Source organism: Diuraphis noxia, unplaced genomic scaffold (assembly GCF_037042655.1).
Source record: "Diuraphis noxia isolate RWA-SAM2 unplaced genomic scaffold, SU_Dnox_SAM2 contig0004, whole genome shotgun sequence".
NCBI classification, from domain to species: Eukaryota; Metazoa; Arthropoda; class Insecta; order Hemiptera; family Aphididae; genus Diuraphis; species Diuraphis noxia.
The window spans coordinates 67,256,351-67,283,007 of record NW_028301714.1 but is presented as its reverse complement, the minus strand read 5'-3'; the positions used below and the strand labels follow the sequence as shown (position 1 = coordinate 67,283,007).

General features: G+C 28.5%; 4 protein-coding genes across 5 annotated transcripts; 2 read left to right on the top strand and 2 right to left on the bottom strand.

Moving 5' to 3' along the window:
• Window positions 1-2,374: 2,374 nt before the first annotated feature.
• Window positions 2,375-6,390, bottom strand: LOC107171756 (DNA repair protein complementing XP-C cells). Of its 2 annotated transcripts, none has more exons than XM_089226306.1 (6): window positions 6,249-6,390; window positions 4,169-5,767; window positions 3,800-4,041; window positions 3,463-3,688; window positions 3,234-3,399; window positions 2,375-3,153 (listed from the first exon to the last, which is right to left on the bottom strand). In XM_089226306.1, exons 2-6 carry the CDS (start codon window positions 5,750-5,752, stop codon window positions 2,822-2,824), a joined length of 2,550 nt encoding a protein of 849 aa, XP_089082432.1. In that variant the 5' UTR covers window positions 5,753-5,767; window positions 6,249-6,390; the 3' UTR covers window positions 2,375-2,821. The 2 variants fall into 2 exon arrangements, with proteins under 2 accessions (XP_089082432.1, XP_015377500.2); XM_015522014.2 differs by lacking the exon at window positions 6,249-6,390 and adding an exon at window positions 5,976-6,148.
• Window positions 6,391-6,477: 87 nt separating this feature from the next.
• LOC107171514 (periodic tryptophan protein 2 homolog) lies at window positions 6,478-11,873 on the top strand. Its single transcript, XM_015521766.2, has 19 exons — window positions 6,478-6,705; window positions 6,784-6,896; window positions 6,968-7,062; window positions 7,133-7,261; window positions 7,351-7,468; window positions 7,742-7,894; window positions 7,960-8,123; window positions 8,190-8,409; window positions 8,464-8,671; window positions 8,776-8,924; window positions 8,983-9,130; window positions 9,205-9,361; window positions 9,435-9,615; window positions 10,463-10,610; window positions 10,680-10,857; window positions 10,918-11,061; window positions 11,126-11,200; window positions 11,279-11,480; window positions 11,673-11,873. The coding sequence occupies exons 1-19, from the start codon at window positions 6,685-6,687 to the stop codon at window positions 11,806-11,808; spliced, it is 2,739 nt and encodes a 912-aa protein (XP_015377252.2). The 5' UTR covers window positions 6,478-6,684; the 3' UTR covers window positions 11,809-11,873.
• Window positions 11,874-16,327: 4,454 nt separating this feature from the next.
• Window positions 16,328-20,581, top strand: Tes (testin LIM domain protein). Its single transcript, XM_015521938.2, has 6 exons — window positions 16,328-17,069; window positions 18,231-18,441; window positions 18,511-19,436; window positions 19,507-19,611; window positions 19,682-19,840; window positions 19,919-20,581. The coding sequence occupies exons 1-6, from the start codon at window positions 16,998-17,000 to the stop codon at window positions 20,123-20,125; spliced, it is 1,680 nt and encodes a 559-aa protein (XP_015377424.1). The 5' UTR covers window positions 16,328-16,997; the 3' UTR covers window positions 20,126-20,581.
• A 332-nt stretch (window positions 20,582-20,913) lies between these two features.
• Window positions 20,914-23,300, bottom strand: LOC107171525 (nuclear speckle splicing regulatory protein 1). The gene is made up of 4 exons (XM_089226428.1): window positions 23,131-23,300; window positions 22,483-22,594; window positions 21,824-21,976; window positions 20,914-21,743 (listed from the first exon to the last, which is right to left on the bottom strand). Exons 1-4 carry the CDS (start codon window positions 23,151-23,153, stop codon window positions 20,985-20,987), a joined length of 1,047 nt encoding a protein of 348 aa, XP_089082554.1. The 5' UTR covers window positions 23,154-23,300; the 3' UTR covers window positions 20,914-20,984.
• Window positions 23,301-26,657: the final 3,357 nt, after the last annotated feature.

Here is a 26,657-nt window from a genome sequence, read left to right as displayed (position 1 = left end):
TTGTGCAACTCAAAAAAATATAATTTGATTCGTATACATTTTTATAATTTTGAGTGTGAGATTAACGCAATGAAAAACCTTAAAAGACGCATTTTAAATCTCAGTAATACACTATTTGTCTATACATAATATTACATAAATCCGAAAAATTGAATTCAAAATAAAAACACATAGTTACCTACATATCTATGTTTCTGTGTTAAGAAAAAAAATTTAAATTAAATTATTTTTAATTATTTATAAAAATGAACTAAACAAAAATTCAAAAATATGAGTAAAAGGTTCTAATAAATAAGATTTTTAAATTAATCTAAAAAGTAATAAAGGATGAAAAATTAACCAAATAATGCTAAAAAAAGGTATAAAATTAAAAAATCTTAAAATGCCAAAAAAAATTCTAAATTGAGTTTGTTCCTAATTCAAACTTTTTGTTATACCTACCTATTTACAATAATAGCTTAAAAAAATGAATTTTTCTACAAATTCACATCCTTATGCAATATTGATTTAAATTTTAAATTTATTGTATTTTGTCGATATAAATATCAAATGTAACGGGTATAAGGAAGAGTATAGTCTCAGTAGCCCGTCATCACGGCTTTGCTTCCTTTAGAAGTTCTTGGGCCCCCTAATATTTTTGAGCGATTTGCGTCTATATGTATACCACAGTTGCATCTGCATTTGTTTGACTGTAAGTCTGTAAACCCTACGATCGACTGCACTAACCTAACCTTTGACAAATCCATTACAGACTACAGTTGTACCCCATTACCGTTTTATAGTATCACCATTATTCATTAACCAATAGTGTATAATAGTATATTCGACATTAGGTAGAGACGAAAGTTATAATATATGTGATGATAGTGTATGTAAGAAGTGGCGAATTCACGACACGCGTGCCATAAGTGCCACGTTGGTCAAATTCTAATGGGGCGCGAAATAAAAATTAGAATTGAAAAAAATTACACTATTCTTTAAATTTTGCTTGTAAAAATTTTAAAAGTTATACTATTCTTATAATCCTATATTATGTAAAATTGATTTGGTATGTAACTATATTATCACTAATCACTATATTTATTATTTAATTATTTTCTATTTAGTGTTTACAAACTTTGAGCACGTGAAAAATTATCAAACCCTTGATTGCAAAAATTTGGCACCAGACCCAAAAAAGGTTCGCCACCGCTGGTCTATGGATCTATCACGCCATTATAGGTGAGTGACCGAGTGCAAGTATGGTCAGAGGTGCTAAGGGGTGGTGGGGGGGGGGTATGGCCACTCCTCGTTGACTTGTTTATGTTAGCCAATAATACAACACATTATATTGAAAAAAATATTTTACAAAAACCCTAAACAACCAACCCTCATACAAAATTCCTGGTAACGTCACAGCCCACAGGCCGAGCGGGTAGCCGGTATCCAGAATATTTTCTGCAGGTCAGTCCATTCAGCCTCTTGGGAAAATGTTTGAATCGCAGAATATCCATCAGTTCTCGATAAAATTGTTCCGCAAGGGTGCAATGATGTGATAGTGGTATTCTGCAAGCTTAAAATACGATGATGATATCCTGGCGAAACAAGTCTAGAAGACATCCTAGTTTAAACGCATATGGACATGGTCAAAGTGTCCAACAAACACTCGTTTTCTGCGGATTACTTGCCGGAGACGTCAAATCACTCTTGAGGTAGGTACCGAATTAAGACCACACATATTATTATACCTATATCTAGATGATGCAGTCCGGCTTAAACTCGAAAGTGCTGTAAACAAATTTTTATATAGTCCCTAAAAATATAATTAAGACATAGGTAGGTAGTTAAAATTTAAAGACTTGTTCTACAAGCCTTTCCAACCGTTATTTAGAATTCATTGTATTGTGTTTGCTTAATAATACGACGTGTAATAAATTATTACCACGGTATCTAATGTACGATGACTTGTGCAAATTGTAAGTAATTATCTCGATTTATTTATTGTAAAAAGTAGTTCCTTCTGATGACCTATTTATTTTTTGTATCACAACCTACATCCTTAGACTCCACAAGATGGGGGGGGGGGGGGAACTGTTGAATGTATAGGGGCCTGTTGAAATGAATTTGTTATTTGCCTACCTACCTTTTTACTTACCTTTGTAATTTGATAAAAATCATTATTTTACATTAAATAATATTTCATAGGGCAAACAGTAATATTTAGTACATGGCCTGAAATTTGAACTGAGGGGCCTACCGATATTCATTGAATAGTTACATAAAAATGTTTAATCTTAAATTCCAAAGGGTCCAGCATCATTTTATCAGTCTTATACATTCATATGTGAAAATGTTTGCGCTTTGAATTATCTAAGTAGAGTTTGTCAGTACTCAGTTTTGTTAAATAGTACATTTTTTTTTTATTTAACTGAAGATTTAAATAAAAACTATTGTGCTGACTATTAATAGCTCAATGCTGACTTTCAATGGTCATTAGTCATTAATCTCTAGTAAATATTCAATAAGTACACACTATTGTACTACATAATATTTTAAAATGAAATCTATACATTGTGCCAAAAATTGTGTACTAATACAAAACAGGTATAGGTATTTAATAATAATTATACATTATTTTTATCAATTAGAAGTAACATTATAAACAATAAAATATTTAAAACAAAATTCAATATTAAGGATCACAATATAAATACAATTTTATAAATCAACCCAAATAACATTAATAAATAATAATACTGTTGGAATTAAATATTAATGACTATTGAAATGTACAAGATATAGATTTCATTAAAAATAATTAAATATAGTAATACAAAAGGTTTTATTTTTTGCAGTCAGTTGTCTTAGAAGTAGATTGGCCTTCTTTATTACTTCCAAAATAATTGTATTTAATTTTCAATCGTTCACGAATAAGAAGAGCTCTTACTAATCGTTTCCAATTACCATAAACTCTATCTTCATACCTTTTTTGCTCTCGCTTGCGACTTTCTTCAAGTTCTTGGTTCCATGCATCTATTAAAGTGTCTTTATGCTCTTGACATACTACAAAACCATCATTTACAGGATGGGAACCACCTGCATGAAAATCAAAACCTACAACTGCAGGAGCACAATCAATGTTTAGTTTTTTTGCAACACGCAGTAATCCAGGAACTAAAATTAAAAATGATAACAAATTAGTATGTTGAACAGTTACAAATAACAACTTATACCAGTATTATATTTATACATACGTTGAAGATGAACAGTTCCTTTAGGTAACATGCAAGGCTTGAATAAATCAACATTGCCATAACAATTTCTAGGAACTTGGCCATTAGTAGCAGTTGGAGGATCATAGGGTTCAGTTTGCCAATAACCAAACAATTCCAATGGTGGAGGATCTGTTCGCACACCATTCTGTAACATATATATTATATAATAGTAGAACCAAGTTGATGATATTAAACATATGGGACTAACCCTATCAAATCTAGGACGAGATTTCACTTGTTTATACGATTTTTCACCCATTTTAACCACACGGGCTTCTTTTAGCCAGTTTTCTCTACCGTTAAGCTCATGAACATATTCTCGTAAATAAACTGGTTCATTTCTAACATATCCAACAATTGGTGGTTCTGGCGGATATATGGCTTGGAATTTTAGTAAGTGTCTTGATAGGGCATACAATGGATGGTTTTTATACCTTAAACAAACATTTTAATAATAATGAGCACAATACCTAACTATGAATCTATGATTAAATAATAATTATGCTTGTAGTAAAATTTAAATAAAAAATTATCATCAAACTAACTCAGAAACTGTTTTAGGTAATGGTATTTCTTCTAATTGTTTATTAAGTTCATCATCCTCCTCACGTTCTCTAGCTGATCCTGTAGGAGTGTAAGGTCGTAAAGTAGTTTTCCACCATTTAGGATCCACGCGAATTTTTCGTGTTAGAGTATGAAAATATGGATCATATCGTTTAGTAATATCTTTGATACTATTGTCGTTATACCAAGCCAAAACATAACGCATAGGATGAGATGCACCATTCTATAATAAACAAAATTTGAAAAAATGAAAATAAATTAGTGGAGTATTTTTATAATTAGTATAGTTCTGTAAAAATAAAATACTTTTAATAAAATTCTATAGATATATAATTTATAATTCAACTAACATATATTTCTTTGATGCAATGTATACGTTGACCAATGACATCCACACAAAACCATTTTTCTTCCATTTCCAAAAATACTTCCACCCAAAAGTCATTTTTCACTTTTTTTTTAGCAACTGTTTCACTAGTATGTGTTGTATGGTCTTCTTCATCAGTTGAAACAACACGACGATCAATTTTTTCACTTATTTTAGATTTTTTTTTTGTTAGTTTTTTGTCTTTAACGGACTTTGATTTTTTTAAATCAGATTGTGCTTTGTTAGATGTTTTATTAAAATACTCAGATTTAGCACTTTGTTTGCTTTTTATGAAAATTTCATCTTCTGTATCACTTGAAGAAATATTTTCAACACTTTTACCAACTTTGGTTTTATTTTTTCTATTATCTATGTTAGAATTTTTCGTTTTAAGCTCTTTTTTACTCTTTTCGAGTTTATTTGATTTTTTATCGAAATATTCTGATTTTGACGAAGTTTTCTTTATATTATCTTTATTAGATTTACTACAAGATGGTTTCATAAGATTATGATCATCATTTACTAAAGGACCCAATAATTGTTCAGAACATGGTTTGATTGAGACAGCATTTAAATTTATCACTAACCGTACATTCAATCCTAATGATCTCAACATAGAAATAAACATTGCAATTAGTTCATATCTTGTATTAGCTTCACATCTTGAAAATCGGTCTGTCAAAGATAATACATTTATTTCACATAATGGATCGGTTTTTGAAGATATTTTAATTTTTTTAGAAAACCATGTTATATAATTTTCTAAATAATTTAAATCACATTGCTTTGGCGGATATGCTTTTTTAGATGGTACAAGAGACAATGCTGATCCCATGACTTCTGGTGAATTAAGAACACTGTTCAACCGATTGCCATAAGCGATCCATAAAAGAAGATTTACTTTATGAATTAAAACTTGAGTATCTTTACAAATTGTATTCATACGTCTCCTGAGAATATTTTCCATATCTTGACCTTTTTTACACTTCATATCATTCGGAAGTTTAACAGTGATTTCAACCATTTCAGGAATAGTATAATTATCATCACGCTTCATATCCTCTTCTACAGTTTCATCAACATTATTTAAAACTGTTTTTAAATTAACTCCTTCTCCCACAGATAAGATTTTGGCAACATCCATATCATTATAAAGACCATTTTCTGCAATAGTTTCAACGACCTTAGATTCCACATCACTTTTGAATAGTTCTGAAGTATCTTGAGGCTTTGAAAGAGTGTTGAAATCAAAATTTGTTTGACAAACATTGTCATCAACTTCACTTTCAGTATCAGACAATTTAAATGCTTTCACATTGGCCTTACTACAATCTTGAGTATCATTATCACTGTCCGATTCAGATAAATTTAAAGTACATGAAGTTTTTATGGGAGTATTTTCTGTTGGCACAAATTCATCTCCAGAACTATCATCTTCAGTTGTTGAATTCTTAACAGAAACTTCAAGTCGACTACCACGTTTACGTTTGACAGGGGGTTCGTGGGAATTATTTTCATCAGGAACAGTTACCTTTGACTTGCAAGTACGTTTAGATCTACGCAACATGGTAACAGATTTGATCTATAAATAGAAATAAAAATAAATATGATTGAAACCAGTTTAGGATACAGAGCATTTTTAAAAGTAAAATTTAAAAATAAAATCATTACTAATAAATTCTAATGATTCTCATTAAATTTTTACTATGATTTAAATTTTAATTCGTTCTTATTAAAGTTTTGCAAAACATTAGGTACCTATTTTTAATAACACTATTCAAATCATTTACCTGTGGTATGAAAAAACCAGTCGTACAGAAATTCAATAATTATTTCATGATTTAGACTTTAGTTGAGCAAATTTGAAAAATAAATCAACAAATTAGCAAAACGCGGACTAAGATAATAGTTGTTCTGTGATACTGTGATAGTTATGAAAGACATGATAATAATATAACTTCTAACCTCAGATATCTATATTTTTATTTATCTTTGATTCTAACTAAAATATAGTTGGATCACGTACCTATGATGTGTATATTATAAAATACTAAAATACATACCCTAGATTATGAACCTTGGATCTAAACACATGTGAATAATATGTAATTGTCATTGAAATATTGAATATTATAGAGGTACAAGAGACTCAAAGAGCACTAGAATAGGGGAAAAAAATTTAGAAAGGACGCCAAACTGTGCACCGAAATTGATAACGCAATAAAACGATACTGATAAGTGATTGTTGATTAATTGTATGATAACAGCATTCGATCCACGTGCTTATTTAGTAAGCAACTTACCGTACTATCGTAACTGTTTGCCTGTGTAGCGTTGTGTGAATTATTATGATTGGAATACTGTCATAGTTATTGTTTGTAGTTTTTTATGCTGTTAAGTCACTCGTATACAAAATTTGGTGTAATATTATAATTTTATTATCTAATTATTGTCTAGCGGAATAGTATATTATTTATAAACTTGTTTGTCGTACGGTGTATGATGAGATTTAATTACAAGGTATAACTCATTAAACTAATCTATTATTATAGTATAATAATCTTTTTAAACGTTTTTAATTGTTTTTTTTTTATTTAGTTTTCCAACATTCTTGGAACAGTTTATCGTGAGGGAAATTTAATTTTCACACCAGATGGAAATACAGTCATCAGTCCAGTGGGAAATCGGATATCAAAATTTGATTTAAAGAAGTATAATATTATAAATCTTCATACTTAAATTATTCTGTTTCTCAGAATTACATGTAATTATTTCATTTTAGTAACACGTCGTTTACTCTACCAGTAGAAAGCTCACACAACTATGAACAAATAGCTTTGTCACCAGATGGCAATCTTTTGTTTGCTGTAAATGAAGGTATTGTAAATATATTTTAAGACATAAAAAAGTAACTTGTAACTATTTTAATTTGATTTCATGTTCTTAGTTGGAGAAGCAGATTTAATCAGTTTGATCAGCAATAGAGTGATTCACAAGTATCGTTTCAATGAACGAGTGCTTCACTTGAGATTTAGTCCTGATGGAAAACATATAGCTGCTTGTAAACTTAACAAAAGTAAGTTATCCATCTGATACAAGTGAATGTATTCACTTTAAAAATTTACCTGTAAGAAGTTTCATTTGTAATATTAAGTCTGTTTTAAGTTTTTATTTTGCAAACACCGGGTCATTTTATTGGACAGTTCAATCAGTTTGCATTGGAACGTGTTTTCAGTGATATTCTTGGTGACACCACATATGTTGCTTGGACTGACGATTCAAGGTATATCATACAATTTTTAACATTTAATATTGACAATCTCACAATAATTATAACAAAACTTTTAAATTCAAAACATTTTACTTAACATTTTTTAGTTATACATACCTATCACTCATTTTTTATCATAACACTTTAATTTACAAATTTATTATAATTTTATGGTATCTAAAATATTTAACAGCTGTCTTTATACTTCATAAGAACCTACCCCAGTGTAACCATAACTTAACCTATTATTTTTACTTACAACACTAACATATTTCAATTTTTCAGTATTTTTGCGGTAGGCAGTAAAGATGCTACTGTAAGGTTATATACTATTGGAAATTACTCAAATTTCCGACCATATTCATTAACTGGACATCCAGATACTATTGTTGGAATATTTTTTGAAGAAAATTCATTGGACTTGATGGTTGTCTCCCGGTATGTTATGGATTAGATTTTAAATTATTTTATAAATAAGTTAATTCTTTAAATTTGAATGACAGAAATGGCCATTTATCTATTTGGCAATGTTCACTATTTTTAAATCAAATGGCTACTATAGAATCATCAACCAATAGTAAACGTTTAAAATTAAATGATGACGAAGAAGATGAGATTGATTTATCCAAAGGAGAAGACAGAGAACGTTATGTCATTAATAAAGAAGGTACTTAATAAAATAAAAAGATAATAATTAGATTTCTAAATTATTTTGTGTTTATTATTATTTCAGAAAAATATAAGCAAAAAGTAAAGATAGATAGTAAAAATTTATTGAGTTACCGTAAATTATCAACACATTTTCTCAATGACTATATAAAAGATGAACATAACAATTTGAAAATGACTGCTGCTGATTATCATAAAAAGGTCAAAATCCTTGTTACTGGTTTCTCAAATGGATCATTTTTAATTTTTGAGACTGTCGGGAAATCACTTATTCACTCTTTAAAGTTAGTTAACATCCATTTGATAATTTAACATTACTTATTAATTTATGATGTTAGTATTTCAGAAACCAGTATTAGTACAATAGTGTTGAATAATGCTGGTGATTGGATTGCAATTGGCTGTAAAGGACATGGTCAATTATTGGTTTGGGAATGGCAAAGTGAAACATATGTCATGAAACAACAGGCTCATGGTTCTGAAGTATCTTGTTTGACATACTCGGCTGACTCTGTGTATATAGCCACTGGTGGTGAAGATGGAAAAGTAATTGATTGATTACAATGATTAAATATTTTTTGTATATGCCAGATAAATAATTATGGGCAATCATATTCTCTTAAAATTCTTATAATATATTTCATTTTTAGGTAAAATTATGGAATAACCAATCAGGATTTTGCTTTGTTACTTTCTTAGAACATACAAGTTCTGTTACTGACATAGTATTTGCTCCTAACAAAAAATTTATCGTATCTGCATCTCTGGATGGTACAGTACGTGCTTTTGATCTTACAAGGTAAGAATTTTTTCATCAATAACCCTATACTATTATGTACTATCAATATTTTCTTTAGATACCGTAACTTTAAAACATTTGTGTCCCCTCGACCAGTGCAATTCAGTTGTGTATCTATTGACTCTACTGGAGAGTTTATAGCTGCTGGGGGACAAGATGTTTTTGAAGCATACCTGTGGTCTATGAAAATCGGCAAACTTTTAGAAGTAATTATATTTAATATACGGAAAACTAAATAAACGAAATACATGACAATTATTAATCATGAATATTATTTTAGGTTTTGTCGGGACATGAAGGACCAATAGTAAGCTTAGAATTTAGTCCCATAATTTCTAGTACTACACTGGTAACTGCTAGTTGGGATAAGACATTGCGTATTTGGAATGCTGTAGAAAATGCATCTGATCATGAAACTATACAACTGTTTGCTGATGGTAATTTTTAATTGATATATTAATTATATTGTTGTACAAATAGCTATTATAGACCTGGATTTATATTCCTTAGGTTTATGTGTTGCATTTCGTCCTGATGGAAAAGAAGTAGTTGTTGCTACACTGGATGGTCAATTATTATTTTTTGATGTGCGTACTTCAACTCAAGTGGCAAGCATTGAGGGCAGAAATGATCTTGGTAGTGGTCGAACAGATACAGATCTCATCACAGCTAAAAAAAATCTTCAAGCAAAGTATAACAATAATACTTCTTTAATAGTTTAATATCGATCAATAATCAGATATATAAGTATGTGCAGAATGTATTTTAAAGCTACTCAAATATTTACCGGAGATCCATTCACTAGTTCACCACCAATTGTGCAATTATAGACGCAGATGCAAAAAAAAAGAGTGCTAGTGTCTAAATCAATTTTTAGTAGTTTATCAACTATAAAGCCTGAGTTTTTAAACTATTAAATTTAATCTAAAAAAATTTTATTAACATTATTAGTTGCTATTGTCAACATATATTGAACCCCTAACTAAGTCACTCATCTGTGTAAATTTTTTTGTTTTTGAACATTATATGACACATTTACTTCGTTTATATGATAGCATTAAAACGGTTTTAAATTCTTAAACTAATAGTGTGAGTATTTTAACTTCTAAAACGGTTTACATTTTTTAAAAGTTTAAAATGTAAACCGTTTTAAAAGTTACAATATTCGCACTATGTAGCTTAAGAATTTAAAACTGATTTAATTTCAAATCATTTTAATGCCATCATATAACCTTAGTAATTACTGTAAGATTTTAAGAATTGATGGTTATAACAGTGAGTCGCAAAAGTCAGTGCTTATTTTTTGTATCTACATGACTAAGGATGAATTTTTAGGGGTGCCCCGGGTGCTAAAAGTATAATTATGTTACTATCCACTTACGATCCCAAAACGGTTAAAGCTACTTTATTCATAATTCTAGGAAACATTCAACTTTTTAAGAACACACTGAACTTAAAGTCTGCATATACATATACTTCAATAAAATGTATATTATTAACTTTTATTGTACCAAATAAGAGTGTTTGTTTTTTCATAGAGCGTTTAACTCAGTTTGTTATTCAGCGGATGGACAGTTTGTTATAGCTGGGGGCCAATCCAAAAATGTTTGTATTTATAATGTTGCTGAAGGTATTTTATTAAAAAAATTTGAGATTACTCAAAACCAATCATTTGATGCTGTACTTGTGAGTAACTTAAACAGAAAATATACAATTTCATTATATTATATTGATGCATGTATATAATATTATTAGGATGTTGTAAACCGACGTAAAATGACAGAATTTGGGAACATAGATCTAATTGAAGAACGTGAAACAAGAGAAGGGGGAAATGTTAAATTAAAATTACCCGGTGTGCATAAAGGTGATTTGGCTGCAAGAACATTTAAGCCAGAAGTTAATGTGTTTGATGTCAAGTTTTCTCCAACAGGTAATAATTTATCAATTATTATTTTTTTTAAAGATATTTATGACATTACTTTTTAATTAGGTTTATCATGGTCTGCTGCTACTACAGAAGGTGTCTTGGTATATTCACTTAATAATGGGTTCATGTTTGACCCTTTCCTTTTAGAACTAGGAATAACAACAAAGACAACGAAAGATACTTTGCATAAAAAAGAGTATGCATCAGGTGAGTTGGATTTATAATTTATGTATTATATTTTAGTAATGAATTTTTAAATTATATTTTCCAGCATTAATGATGGCATTGCGTCTTAATGAACCAAACCTCATTACTGAAATATTAGAATCCATACCATCAAAAGATAGTAAGTACATTAGTTCGTTTCTAAAGTATTTAAGTTAAGATAGTAATATTGTACTTAATATTTAACGATTTATTATAGTTGAATTGACTGTAGTTTCATTGCCAAAAATGTATGCTGAGAAAATTACCAAACACATTGCAATACTCTTAGGAACTACTAGACACATAGAATTTTATGTAAAGTGGGTTACGTCCCTGCTAAACTCCCATCAACCTCATCAGACCATAATTTTAACTCTATACAAAAATTTATCAAAAAAATATACAGATCTATCTAAGGTGTAAGTATTTTTTATGACAAATGATATAATAAAATAAATATAAAACACCATGCACTCTTGTTGTTATCAGAATAAGACAAATTAATTGAGTGTATGCTGTTTTTAAATTATTAAATGCATTTATTTTGTATTTATAACCATGAATAATTATTTACAAGAGAATCAAAAATTCAATATTTTATCATTTTATAGTTGTGATTACAATAAATATACTCTAGCGGTTGTAAAGAGGTTGGCTAATTTACAAATAAATGAAGTGAAAGAAGAAGTAAAAACAGAAAATGAAGAAATGGAAGTTGATGAAAACAAAATTATTTCTATTAATTAATTTTGTTACTTAATTATGTTTACTTGTAAATAAATATAAATATTTACAACTATTACAATTTAAAAGGTCTGCATTATTACGATTATTTATATTAATTTAAATATAATGATTAACCTAACCTATTAAAATTATTGATGTATGTCAGTTACCATTTATTCAAACAAACAAACTATATATATATATATTATATAAACCTATAAGGAAAAACAGAGTTTAAGGTTTGTTAGATTCCAGAGATTTCTACTTTTTATTAAAGAAAATTTTGTACAGTAGAACTTCAATTATGCAAACTAATTAGGACCATGCCTAATTTAGAATTGTGAAAGTTTGAATCCTGGGAATTTCTTTAAGAATATGCCACTTGGACATTAATTATTGTCTTACAAACGCATAGCAAGGCAAATTGTATATTCATAACACAATTCAAGATATACCTAAATTATGATTCACAATAATATGTTTTATTCTGTAATTTTTAAAATTAGAATAAATTAAATTAAATTAAATTAAAAAAAAAAGCAAGAATATCTTGTAGGCCATAGGGTATCTTAGAAGATTTTATTGTTATTACTTATTAGTTTATTTCTACTTCTAAGTAAAATAAGATCATTTTAAAATTTATAGTTTTTATACGTGTCAGAAGTTAAAATATTGACAAAATACATCACTACATAACAATAATTTGGAAATTCATAGACATTTTTGTTATTTTTAAGCTTTGGAAATTGAATACAAGACTGCTCTTAAGTTTTCTTGCATTATAAATAAAGTTTATCAGAGTATCATATCAATTTTTGTGATTCTTTGAAATTAGAAGTTGGATATTCAATAGTAAATTAACAAATTTTCATACAAAAAAGTTCTTATTTTGTCGTTACTCAAAAACTAATAACCAAAGGTACTTGAAATTTTGATTAGGCGTAAGATCAATACTTTGAAATTGAGAAGAATCTTGTAAATAATATTGGCCACATTGATTAAATATTCCCATTTTCCACAGTTCATTGGTTAAGTTTTACTTTATTATAATAATTTTAAAAATTATTTGGAATTATAACTTTTGAAATTAGTATTTTTTTAAACAAATTTACTTTAACTGCTAACCTAACCTCTCCTTCACACCTTAACTATACCTTGTTCCAAAAGAGAAGACACCAGGCGGCTATAGGCAAACCGGTTTTGCTACGTAAATCTGGTGTCTTCTTTTTTGGAACAAAGTATACATCAAATTATTAGTTACCAACCAAAAGGTAAAAACACTAAAAACTACCCCAAAAGTTGAAGATTGAAAGATTTTTACTTCTCTTAAGCTTATACATTCATCGTTCCGCTCAGAATCCAAAATTAAGCCTTAGACTATTAAGGGTTAACCTAACCTCCGAAATTTATTTTGCAGACGTGCCTACCCTACCCTCACAAACTGTTATATTTTTTAAATGCATAACTTCAAACAACTTTAAAGCGTTTAAGTCTTAACTACAATACACAATACACGTCGTAGTCTTAGCAGCATACCTACAACTTACAAGTTTTAACCATTATCGTATTATTCCGTGTTCGTATTTTATCCCATTGATATTATATGTTTATCGAGTTATTCATTTTAAATTTCTTTGTATTGGTTTCAAATACGTAATAAGTAATAACCAATTTAGGTATTGCAATCATTTTTATTACCAGTAGAAAGCCTTGATATAATTAGGTAGGTAGGTATCAGATATTAGTCTATTTGAAAATATAATAATGGAATATGGATCATATTGACACATACTTCTTATAAGTTTATGTATTGATATCCAAGAGGGGCATGACTGCATGAGGCATGAGTTATGACAATCTAATCAACATCAAACTATACCCTATTATCTTTATTCTATGCTATACCTTATCTAACTGCGATGGGTTTTTTCTGTCAGTTCGTCTGTACAATGTACAAAATACAAATACACAATAATACCAGCTATTTTCCAATTTTATTCTAGTAAAAATAAGAAATAGTGGAATTCTTTAATTATTTGTTCTATTATCGTTAGTATTTAGTAAACACTACATAATATGAATCTACGAACAGAAGTCCAGTCTTTTTTTGTTATATATATTTATTTAAAAGTTAATTTTATGTTTATGTGCACAATATTATACTTTTATAGTTTTACATGATGTATATTGTATATGATAGAAGAGGTTGAGATTCGAGGGTAAAAAGAGATATAGGGTATGATAAAAAATTTCATTATTAAGTTTGACAAATCATATTTCAACCCCTTAACCGCATACAGTGCATATTGGACTTAATACAAAACATTGGCGTATAGTTCATTAAATTAACAAAAAATTATGTCATATTTTAATTACTATTGAACTTATAATAATGATGCAAGTTGAAAAATGTATACTTATAAATAAATACTGTACTTTTCGATTATCGTACCATTCGTACCCCAACGGTCGGCCGTTTAATATTTATTAATTATTATTAATTATAAAATTAATTTGTCGTCTTGGCGGTGCTGCTGCGGTAGTTGGTGGCGATAAAATGTATTGAACTCTATTTTGCTGCTACCTCTGCAGTGTGTGGGATTCTTAAATCCTTAAATCTGAGGATTTTTTTTCCTAAGGACGGGGATTTTTTGGTACCGCGAAAAAATAACCCCGGAAATTTAGACCCCGAAAAAAAGAACCCCGAATAAATAACCCCGTGAAAAAATAACCACAGAAAAAATAACCCCTAATGAGATTTTGCAAATTAATCTAAATATTGGTGTTAATATGTCATTGCGTGCCAAAAATTAAAAAAATGTTTAATATACCTATTAGTGGCTATTACATATACGTATAATTTTTATGTTCCCACAAATAACGTTAATTTTGGATTCAATGATAAATTATTGATTACCTACGTTAAAAACGATTCAGAGCACGATGCCAGTCTGTCTGTCATAGTGTCATATCGATCAGATATATAATAACAAGGTACAGCGACAATGTGAAATAATATTATAATGGATAGATTATATAATATTAGAAAGGTACCTTTAGACCTGATAGAAGCGGTAATTTATAAAATTTGTCAAGTCCTGTGAGTTAATTTCTCAGTATTTGGTACTACAGTGTGCTTTCGTATATTATATATTTCTATGTGCTTTTCATTTCAATTTCTATTTGAATAATAATATGGATATACTAGATATTTTTGAGAGCCAGAAGGGCAAAGAAAAGTTGGCATTTAAAAAGTATATGTGTGTTGTACACAAAGAGTGTTTAAATTTCATAAGGTGGAAATGCTGCGAAAAAATTAGTCACAAATGTCCATGTATTTTAAACTTCCCTGGATAAAAAACGTTTAACTAAAATTGATCATGAACATCATTGTATTACACATTTATGGTGAATATTTTTTATTTATATATTATTGACATTTCCATTCGTTTTTACCGTAATTGAAAAATTTGACAATTTGTTTTAAATTATTATTATATTATTGAAATTGAATTGTATTACAAATAGGTAGGTACCTGCAGGTACACCTTACAAATCAATTTTATTAAAGGGTTATTTTTTCCGTGGTTATTTTTTCACGGGGTTATTTATCAGGCAAATCGGATTTTTTTGCCGGGGTTTCATACACTGTGACTCGAGAGCAGTACATGATTTCAGAAAATTTGTATTTACTATTTTTTTTTACAAAAAACATGTGAATTCTTACCACAAATTTTCGATACCTTATCTTTCTGGTTTTATATAGATTTTTTAAAAAATGAAAATTTGTTACAAACTTAAAATGTCAAGAAAACGGATTTGAAAATATATTTCACAAATCTGTTGCAAGAATTTGTAGAACAATGTCTCATGTTTATGTTGATTCAAAAACAATAATTCCAAGGCCAACGAAGCCTAAATAATATTGTAAAAAAGGTCGATTTTTGTCCACTGTGGCAAATGCTCTAATATTTTAACAATTTAGGATTTTGTTTAAATTTTTCAAAGATTTTTGACCCAACGAAAAAAGTTTCATAGCCAATAGATATAAACAAAAAAAAATTGATTTTTAAAATGTCTATACACCATACTTGGTTTTTTGTTTTCCAACATGTCATATCGAAACATGTACCCCCCCCCTTGCGTAATCTGAGAAAAATTGCTGGTGGGGGGGGTGCAGCCTGGTAAAATTAAACATATTTTGTAAGGTAAAAAGACACTATTGCTTATTAAGTTAAATTTCTGGGGGGCAGTCATCGGCCATTGCCCCTCTACAGATTACGCCAATCCATTGTATAACCATGATGACAGTCGTCAATCAAGAAATCACAATTAGGTATACTATCTTAAAAAAGACTGATTGACAGAACGTTATCAATTTTATCATTTACTAATTAGGTTTAGGTATCTCCTTATCGGCCGTCAAGCCGGTTGTCACTCGGCACTCGCCAGTGGTCGTGGACCGTGAGCTCCAATTGATAATAGTTTAAAGGTCTACGGCCGTAACAATTGACGAATAATAATAAACGAAATTACTGATAAATTTTATTGAGCCACTTTTGAGTTTTTGACAAAATAATGTAAGATAGTAAATTACCAAAATGCCAGTTGGCACTTGACAGTCGGCAGTAAGCCCAGTAAGGCACTAAGCTAAGCTACTAAGCTAGTAAGCTGACTAAGCAGTAAGCGGTAAACTCACGCCTCGCCGTGAAGCAGTTTTCATTGTTTTCGACCGTCATTCGCGTCTTTCCCCTTCTGTTATCGTGACCACGACTCACCAGTTTGTTGCAAGTCGTCGTCGACTACAAAAACTCTAGTCGGCAGTCGGTACTGTTTACTGTTTGCTGTCACGTTGAAATTCTTCGTTGTTGACGTCATCCCCACACGGGAGATGCGTAAACAATTTATGCTTTCCACAGTATCAATACAATATAATATTCTTTAACATTCATTATTGCTAACGCGTCCGTTGGTTTTTTTCTTCCACTCATTATTATTTCAATAGACTTATAATCTGCTATGACGATGAATCATCGTTCCGACACTCAGCCTCTGTTCGTCCCTTGTGTAACTGTTAAAACTCGCACTCTGTTTTTACGCCAATAATACAACATTCACAACGAGAAGATCGATCCGTTTTTCCACGCAGATTCAACACTCTTAAACTCTTTGTAAACCATAAATCTACTTCACGAAATTCTCATCAAACAATGGCTTTGGAACCGGAAGAACACTTCAAGACGCCCGAATGGGTTTCGAGGCTGGAGAATAAACACAAAAAAGTATGTACATACAATATATTCGTTATTTCCTATCGTACGTTTTTTATTCAGTAAAACAATAACTTCTTGTTTTTGTACAAGAATAATATTTAATAATATTTAATATAATATTTAATAATATTTAATAATATATATAATATATTCTATTCTGTGATAGTACCCACACAACATATTCTGTTAAAAAAATGTTTATTTAAGGAGTGGGTATCTACATCTTTTAAAATGTTATTGGTTAGGTAGTACTTGCCATAGGCGTGCGCACGGGGGGGGGGGGCGGCCTCTGGCTTTTTCTTTAATAAATGCATAGATATGTATATTATACTAGACAGCGAAATTTTTAGATTTTACAAAGGTTAAAAAGTGAAGCCAGTTTTAATCTAATAGTATAAATAAAATATAAATGTGATTAAGTTATTATATTATTAATTAATCAATTATCATCACACAAGAATCTTTAGTTCGGACCTTTTTAAGGGGCCCCCCCCTGCGGTTAAAGTCTGTGCACGCCTATGGTACTTGCATACCTTAATTAATTAATAGATATTAAGCAATTTTTGCAATTATTGCAATAATTACAATCATTTTTATTCTAATTTTTGTAGGAAACATTAATCGTTTTTGTTAGAAATTTTAATTATTTTTTAATAAGTTATATGGAAACTGACTGTTATGCTCGTATAAAGTGATGGTTCAACATCTAAAATAGATATTGAATGAAACATTTTATAAATTATACTTAAAGTTTTTAATTTGTTATTTAAGTATGTTTATTACGAGTTATGATTTATACCCCCCCCCCCCCCCCTGTATATTTTACTTTGTATAAACTTTGGTACTAATCTCCGTCCCTAAAGAAAATATACCAGTTCTGTGCACATTATTTTCTTTCCACCAGTCGTTGCTTGGTATATTCTCTATTGGAACGAAGTATAGAATTACATACGTTGTAAAAAATATGTTAATAATAGAGTTACCTTCCTTATATCCTAACCTGTTGATTAGGTTTTTATTTGTTTTTTCCTGATAATTTTTAATTTTTATATTTTATTAATGAAAAATTACTTGGCATACGCATAAGTACTATCATTGATAAAATTGATTGGAAGTTTATATTTTAATCATTGATATTATTTAATAATACTTTATTACTTTATTTTTTAGTTTCATAAACTAGCTCATGAAGTTGGATCTGGTTCAAGTTGTTTAAAATGTGGAGATGCTTGCCCTGGCTTGGATTTACATTTTTGGCGAAAAGTGTGTAGGAATTGTAAATGTAAAAGAGAAGAACATAATATTGTAGATGAAGATCAATATAAACAATTAGATATTTTGTTTAACGATTCAAAATCAAATTACCAACCAATAAAAGCAGGTATAGTATTGCAATATAAATAGTTGTATGTATGTATATGTATTAACTGGCTTAATGTTTTTATTTCAGTGTTGAATATGATTATTAAGCCTGATGATCAATTCGCCAAAAAACGAGAAACTGATCAAAATCAAAATCAAAATGAATTTAAATTTGATTGGGTCCCACCAAATGTTCATAAAGATCTAGCTTCAGAATACATGCAGTTGTTACCATCTGACAAACTACCTATTAGTGGTAGTGAAGGAGCTTTTTACAGACGCAAACAGCTTGAAAAACAAGTTCCTTTACATGATTTTAATGCAAATGCATGTCATGATCTTACCATTGAAGAAGCTGATGCTATGGGTTCATATTTAAAAAATTTAAAGGAGAATGCTGTTGGTCAAGGCTTGGTCAAAAAACTTACTGATAACACTAATAATCCAATTCCATTGTTTAAAAATATGAATCTTACACCCAAACCATTTAAAAAAACTTATGACCAACAAGTTGAAGAAGAATTTCCTCCTCCTCCTCCAGAACTTTTGTATCCGCTGTCCAACTCTGAATTAAAGACACCAAGTACATTTATTGGAAACAAAAGCTATTCTGCAACTAACAAACCAGACGTCAATATCTTAGACACTGTTAATAACAATCCAGCTGAATGCAACAGGCAAATTATTTCTTCACAATGGCCAACATCAAACATTGCTAAATCAGAAACTTTACCCCAACAACAGACAAATTTCTCTTCAAACATTCAGAATGATAATTTCACACCTAAATTACATGATAAACATACTAGTGAAACATTAAAAAATCCACTTTTGGAACGTTCAAATGAATTCCCAACATTTAATGCTGATAAATGTATACTATCAGATGGACAAGAGTTGCGTTGTAAGCAATGTAATAAGAATGTAATACCAGGTCAAGTAGCTGTAATGGCTGAACGCACTGGAAAGGAAGTGTTTTGGCATCCATCCTGTTTTGTTTGTGCTACATGCGAGGTGAATTATTTAAAATATTAGAGTAATATTCAAATATTCTACCAATATTTATTTTTTATGTTTTTTATAGGAACTATTGGTTGATCTAGTATACTTTTACTTCAATGGGAATGTTTATTGTGGTAGACATTATGCTGAAATCTTAAATATACCTAGATGTAATGCTTGTGATGAGGTGAGATAGCACTATAATAATTTACATTTTTAAACCATAGTTATCATTAAATTATATATTTATTTTCTAGTTAATATTTTTGAAAGAGTACACAATTGCCGAGGAACATACCTATCATGTTCGTCATTTTTGTTGTTTTGAATGTGACAAACCATTAGCTGGATTAGAATATGTGTCAATTGAAAAACAACCCGTATGTTTGGATTGTTATCAAACAAAATATGGAAAGGTATGTATCTACATCAAACGATAAAATACTTTTATAATGCAATATATTTTATAAATGAGTGTTTATAATTTTGTTTAGAAATGTGAAACCTGTCAAAATATTATAGTAGCTGGTGAAAATAGGATTGGTTGGCAAGAGTTGAGTTGGCATGAGTCTCCAGCATGTTTTAAGTGTTATCAGTGTTACACGTCGCTTTTAGGTAAAAAGTTCACGGTTAAAAAAGAAAAGCGTCCGTTGTGTAGCAAAGAATGTGTAATAGCTTTTAACAATTCTACAGAACTTTAATATTGCTCTTTGTAATCACAAGGAGATTCATCAAGTATTTCTGATCTTTAGTGATGGAATAGTAATAACACTATTATTTTACCACTAAATAACCATTATGCTTAATGAATCATCTTGTGTAAATTTAAATATTAATACTTCTAATGACATTTTTTCAAATGTTTTTATTAAATTTAAAAGACAATACAAATTTAAATCAAACTAATGTCTGTGATACACAAATATTAAATACTTAACAATAATTTTAATTTTCTTATTACAAATATTATTTTTATCATTTTCATATATAAAAATGTATTTTTATAATAAGAAAAGTTTTTAATTAAATGTTTATTATATTATATACTTTCATTGTCTTAGAGAAGAAAATGAATAGTTTAAAATGACACTTCATTACCATTTTGTTTATTTAAAATTATGTATTGTCTTCTATATTATTCATCAAAATACTTATTAAATTATTATTATTGCTTCATATATTCTTAAGTAAAATTATTTTAGCATTTCAATAATGTTCCTATTTAAATATACATATTTTTTTTGAATTTTATATTATAAATACAATTTTATTATCGCAAAATTATATTGTGAATTATAAATATCACTTTACAGGGTAATTTCTATAAATTTGCCATAATTTCAAAACTACTGTGATAATTATATATCTGCCATTTATTATTGTAATTTTAACACAACATTTTTATTTAAATATTTAAAATTATATTTTTTATGTTAAATTATTTTATGATTTAAAAGAAAAAAAGATTTATAAATAAAATATAAAAACATTTATGGATGAGAAATATATTTATATTATTTATCTTTTGCATGTTCATGATGACAAAATAATACCTAAATCCTAAGTTCTTACACATTGTAAATTAGTCATTTTTCTTTGGAAATATCTTTGTTGTGCTTCTTCAAAAATATTACCAACTGTCCTCTTTAACCAAATATTTATTTTTGGTTTAATCTCTTTCGGTTTACTTTCATTTTTCTCAACTTTTTTGTCTTTAGGTATCTCTTTAGTTTCTTCTTTTGGTTTTTGTTCTTCATTTGGTGCAGTATCCTTTACCTTAGATATTTCTGTAATTGACTCTTTGAATTTTACTTCGGTCTCGTCTAAATTTTCTTTTACAGAATTCTTATCGTCATGAATTTCAATTTTTCTACGCTTGGAATCCACTGATGAATCAGATTCTGAAAGGTCAGTATCTCTATCATCATTAGCATTTTCATCATCTGAAGTGTTTGAAGAAGCACGCTTTCTATATTGACGACTTGCTTCAGATTTTTTTGTTGTCTTTTTCACTTCATCAGTCTTACCATTTTCATTCTTGCACAATTCTTCTTTAAATAAATGTCTATAAAAACTACCCATGTCTTTCTGTTTTGTTACATCATTAATGTCTTCAATCATGGAAAACTTTAATTCTTCTTCATCTAGTTTTCTTAATTCTTCCAGTTTTGCTTTGTATGAAGCAGTGACAAACGCTTCTTTATCTTTAAATTGATCTCCTTCAGCTTCCCTTTCTTTTTGAATTAATCGTTCGTTTCGACGTTCATATTCAATTTTACGTTTCTCAGCTTGGACTAATAAATTTTGTATATATCGTGGCTGAAATACAAAAATTATTAAATTCATAGGTGCCAGTTTTAAAAATACTAATTCATAATTGTTTTATATATTAGACATACCTTAACATCTTTCTTCTTTTCATTGGTATGCTCTTTTTTTTTTTCCATTTCATCATAGATTTCATCGTACTGAAAAACTGTTGCATCTTCTTTCAACGCCTTATCAATAGATAATTTTACACTTCTTTGCTGAGCTTTAGTTTGGTTATTAGTCTAAAAGTGTATGAAATCAATTAAATTCTTAAAATAGTTAAAAAAAATATGGATTAATATGGCATGATTTTGATTTAAATAAACAAGAAACATATATAATTATTAGTATATAATGTATGTACTACATACATAACAATATTTTTTCACACATTAACCCATACATTATTCTAATACCAATATGAATTGAAAAAAATTGTTTTTTTTTCATATACAATTATATTATATCTATTCCATTTTAGACTATTATCATGATTTAACCACAGTCGCTTACTATAATATTATAACTATATAGTTGTAATTATATAAAATGTGTTATATAAGTTAGTTGCTATTAGGCTCATATAAAAAATTAACCAAATAATAGTTAGAAATTCAGTCAGAATTTTTGTGCGTCCAAAAAGAAATACAGCTGAAATGTTTGATTGTTATTATAATCGCACAAAACATTTGTTTTATTTATAGCTATTTATAATTATAAAATTATAATTAATCATATCAATAAATACTTGAATTGGTTTTTTTTTTGATGTTTCGTTTTCAGAATCACTGTCATCGCCAAACACATTGGTAATCCTCTTCGGTAGGTCTGACAGTTTTTTAGGAACAATTAATCCATACCTAGAAATAAAACAATGACGAATTATTAATACATTCAATATCTTAAAGGAATATTTTCTTTAATAGGTCTTGAATTCAATCATAAATGATGCCCAAAACTATGATGTCATTTAAAGCTATTGATATTTCACTGATGTATGTCGTATTGGTTAAAAATATATATTACATATTATTCTGTCAAACCGCCCAGTAATGAATAATGTCATTTTAAGCTATCAATATTAAACTGATGTATGTGCTATTGATTAAAAATCTGATCGTTGACCATGATTAATATCATTGTTAAACAAAAATTCATTGGATCTTTTTGAACTTTTATGTAAAATTTTAGTTTCCTAACTGCACGGGTTCCTTGCGAGATAACAATCATTTATCTTTACGTTATGTTTGCCTAAAAGTGTATGGCGTACAGTGTGAAGTCTTTGTTTAATATCAATGTTAAAAGCACAAAATTATTATTTGTTTAGGTATTGCTGAATATTTTTTTAACACCAAAACATTCTGAATCGACAGAAAAGTGTAATTATCTGGCTCACTTTTTACTACTGGTGGATTCCATTATAAATTTATGTTCCGATTTGTGTCGAGGAATAGGTAGGCACTTTAGAAGTCAATGTTTATTACATTCATTAATAAATATTAATTATATAAATACATAATATTAAGCAATTAAACTACTATAACAGGTAATACAATATCGTGAATCGTGATAATACAGTCAACTGAATGTTATGTTTTGATGATAAAATATATGATAACAATATTATTTTGATTCTGTGACAAAACACTCCGAAAGAGTGCGTTGTATCCATACAATTTTATAATATTTATATGTCTATGGTTGTATCACAGTCTACAGATACAGAATAAAGTCGTATAATATGATCGTATGCATTACAAAGTAAATTATATATTTTGTCATGATCTTATGCAGTATTGCAGTATTAATTGCAGTCTGTATGCCCGTCCTTAGAAGATATCTTCCAAGGCCGTGATTATCATAATATATTTGATATTTTCATAAATTCTAGTGTACAATGGTGGTATTATACATTACAAATTAGATCTAATTTATCATTGTTCTATTAAGTACATCGAATCGTGACGTCTCATCAGTCATCACAGTCCACAGACATATGTTGTAGGAATAGTAAAAAATAGAATCACTTGACACTGGTTTTTTATTCAGTGGTTAGAGTGATAAGCATTAGGGAATAATATTAGAAAATAAAATTATAATATTACACCAATTTTTATATTGTTAAGTATATTTTAATGTTATAAAAAAAATGTGTAGATACCTACTAGAGAAAATACTGTAAGATAATCTTACATTAACATTGTGGTGTACTGTAGTATTATTGAATAGATGATATGAAATCTACTTATTTCAATTACTTGTATTATAATTGGCGGAGAATCTGAGTGAATGATGTATTTTATTTTGTTTAAAATTAGAAGTTATTTAAACAAGTTAAAAAATAAAAATAGTATAATATGTTCAATCTTTAATGCTATAACAATAACAACAAGTAGGTAACTCAGTAAACTTAATAAACTTTAACAAATAAAATTAATACATTTCACTAACTAGGAACTTTAATTAAATTATACATTTTTTCTTGTATCTCATTCAAAAATAAAATAATTTTAGCAATGTTTCAAATGTCAGATATTATTTGAGTATTTTACCAAAATTTTTCCAGTAATAAGTCGCGACGTCAGTGATAGATGACCATATTTTATCGATTTATATTATTATTTACTATTCTAATTACTACAAACCTGGCCGTTTAAAAATTAAAAATAGGTATATCAAAAATTGTAATTTGTTCAGGAGAACATTTTTAATGTTTAATAGTTTATAGAAATGAATAAGTTATTTTCAGCCAACTATAAGAATAAATATACTTAGTAAATTACATTAAATTAAAATATTAATCTCGGGTGTACAAATAAACCCGTTGGAAATATAAGTATAAGGTATTTAGGTACTGAATATTCTACTGATTATTATTAATTTGGTGTGACATTTACCACAGGAAGCAAGCCCTTAAATAATACAAATTAAAATTGTAAATTAAGAATAATTAGGCTACTGAATTGATATAAATATTTCAACATTACTAAAATTATTTTAAGGTGTGCACTGTGCACAGTACTATAGGTATACACCATACACATTTTTAAGAAAACTGAAAAATCACGATTTAAAGAGATTTGTATAAAATTATTTTTGAATTTTTTCAAACCTAAATTGATTATTTGTAGTTAGGTACCTAGGTATCGCATATTTTCAATATATATATATATATATATAATATTACCTATTTATAATATATTTGAATCTTAAGTTAGGTGGTTAGCGAATGTTTACTTAAATTTATAATAATATTATTTATAAATATAAAAACATTTGTTGCGCAACCTATACTTCATTGATGGGCAGATGGTAGCATATATCTTATAAATGAGTTATTTCGCGGAAATTCAAAATAAAAAACCACAAAAAATAAACTATGTGGAATAGGAGGATAGTCAGGGAGAGCTCTGAGCTTATAATGTTACCTATTATATTATATATAGATACGGATGTTAATTTGTTAAATGTTAAAAATAATTGGACAAATAAAAGTAGTACAGATACAGATGTTTAAAATCCGTTGAATATATTGTCCGTTACTTACTACATAAAATCATAACTATTAATATTATAAATATATTAATAATTATTAGACATAAGACATAAATAATTTTTAAACATCTACCTAATACCTATTTAATTAAAATTGAAATAACATTTTTTACAAATTGATAATAGGTAACGTTCTTTTTTTTATCCTCTGGAATGGGCTTGCATATTAGAGATCCGCTGATAAAGATTATAATATTTTTATATGTATTATGTAGCAACAATAGAATCGGTGGCGCAGAAGTCTTAAATAAATGGTGTAGCAAAAGGATTTTTTTTTGGACCCACCCATCCATATCTAGCTGTTATCTCTTCAACTATTGTAGTCAACGGTCTACATTTTTTTCGAATATATATACATGTATAATATGGATATGATATACTTAATACCTTTTCAAAGGTGCAGTATTAATTTTTCATGTTGGATGGTGCTGGTGAGACATCTCTTAAGCACCGTTCATTATTTTTTGTGATGCGGGTGTAAATTTTGTCATGGAAATTTTGGCAATAGTCGTGCAAATTAATGTTAATCACATGCTAATTTTCTGTAAAAGAAAAATGTAAAATTTTTAAATGGTTGACGTTGACGAGGCGGTCTTTATGATAAGCATCATACACGGCCTATCCATTCTTTAATATCTATGGTAGCCGGTAGGTACCTACTAATTTTATCGTTATATTGTTATATAATATATAAAGTATACTGAATTGAGTTACCATTACCTATAAAAGTATATTATTTGAAATGAACTGCTGAATTAACACAGTTGAACAGTTCGTAATTTCGTATATTTCAATACAGCGAGTATCTTTAGAATATGCAGTGCAGTCTTGTCAACCCTATTCCCCTGTGACATAGGTAACCTACAGCGAAAGTTTACACTGCACGTGTCGCGATCTCACGCAATAATGTATTGCAGCAATGCACCATATGTATTTGTAGGTATATATGTGTGTATATTATAGTTCATATATGTTTATTATTATAAATAATAATAGCCAATCGTGTAACTACGCGTGGATCATATATGAGTCTCCTTGGGTGTAGTTAACCATCATTTAAGCATTAAATCATTTACAAATATATACAGCGCCAAAAGAATAAAAGACATTATAGTTACTTTTTTGTTCCATTTTATTAGCAAGTGTATGACTGCTGATGTTCCTACCGCGAATGTATATTATTAATCTTGTCGAATCCCCGTATACCGAAACATGGTGCGTGACAGGTGATCTATTATAAATCTTTGATATTTTTTGGATAAAAACACAGGCTTGAAATATTATGAACATTGTAATTTGTAATAACGGTGTTCGAATGAAATTAAAAAATAAACAGGAGTACTAATATTATCATTACAGTAACTATAC

Bases quoted from the DNA above. Each gene is read 5' to 3' on its own strand.
- LOC107171756 (XM_089226306.1), bottom strand. From the start codon at position 5,752: ATGTTGCGTAGATCTAAACGTACTTGCAAGTCAAAGGTAACTGTTCCT. The intron at 3,689-3,799 runs GTTAGTTTGATG...TGTTTGTTTAAG, and splicing joins TTACCTAAAACAGTTTCTGA to GTATAAAAACCATCCATTGT. The intron at 3,400-3,462 runs GTTAGTCCCATA...TATATGTTACAG, and splicing joins CTCGTCCTAGATTTGATAGG to AATGGTGTGCGAACAGATCC.
- LOC107171514 (XM_015521766.2), top strand. From the start codon at position 6,685: ATGATGAGATTTAATTACAAG. The intron at 6,897-6,967 runs GTATAATATTAT...ATTTCATTTTAG, and splicing joins TCAAAATTTGATTTAAAGAA to TAACACGTCGTTTACTCTAC. The intron at 8,410-8,463 runs GTTAGTTAACAT...TTATGATGTTAG, and splicing joins TCACTTATTCACTCTTTAAA to TATTTCAGAAACCAGTATTA.
- Tes (XM_015521938.2), top strand. From the start codon at position 16,998: ATGGCTTTGGAACCGGAAGAACACTTCAAGACGCCCGAATGGGTTTCG. The intron at 17,070-18,230 runs GTATGTACATAC...TTTATTTTTTAG, and splicing joins TGGAGAATAAACACAAAAAA to TTTCATAAACTAGCTCATGA. The intron at 19,612-19,681 runs GTGAGATAGCAC...TTTATTTTCTAG, and splicing joins GATGTAATGCTTGTGATGAG to TTAATATTTTTGAAAGAGTA.
- LOC107171525 (XM_089226428.1), bottom strand. From the start codon at position 23,153: ATGGAATCCACCAGTAGTAAAAA. The intron at 21,977-22,482 runs GTATTTATTGAT...ATACACTTTTAG, and splicing joins CAAAAAAAAAACCAATTCAA to ACTAATAACCAAACTAAAGC. The intron at 21,744-21,823 runs GTATGTCTAATA...TTTGTATTTCAG, and splicing joins AAAAGAAGAAAGATGTTAAG to CCACGATATATACAAAATTT.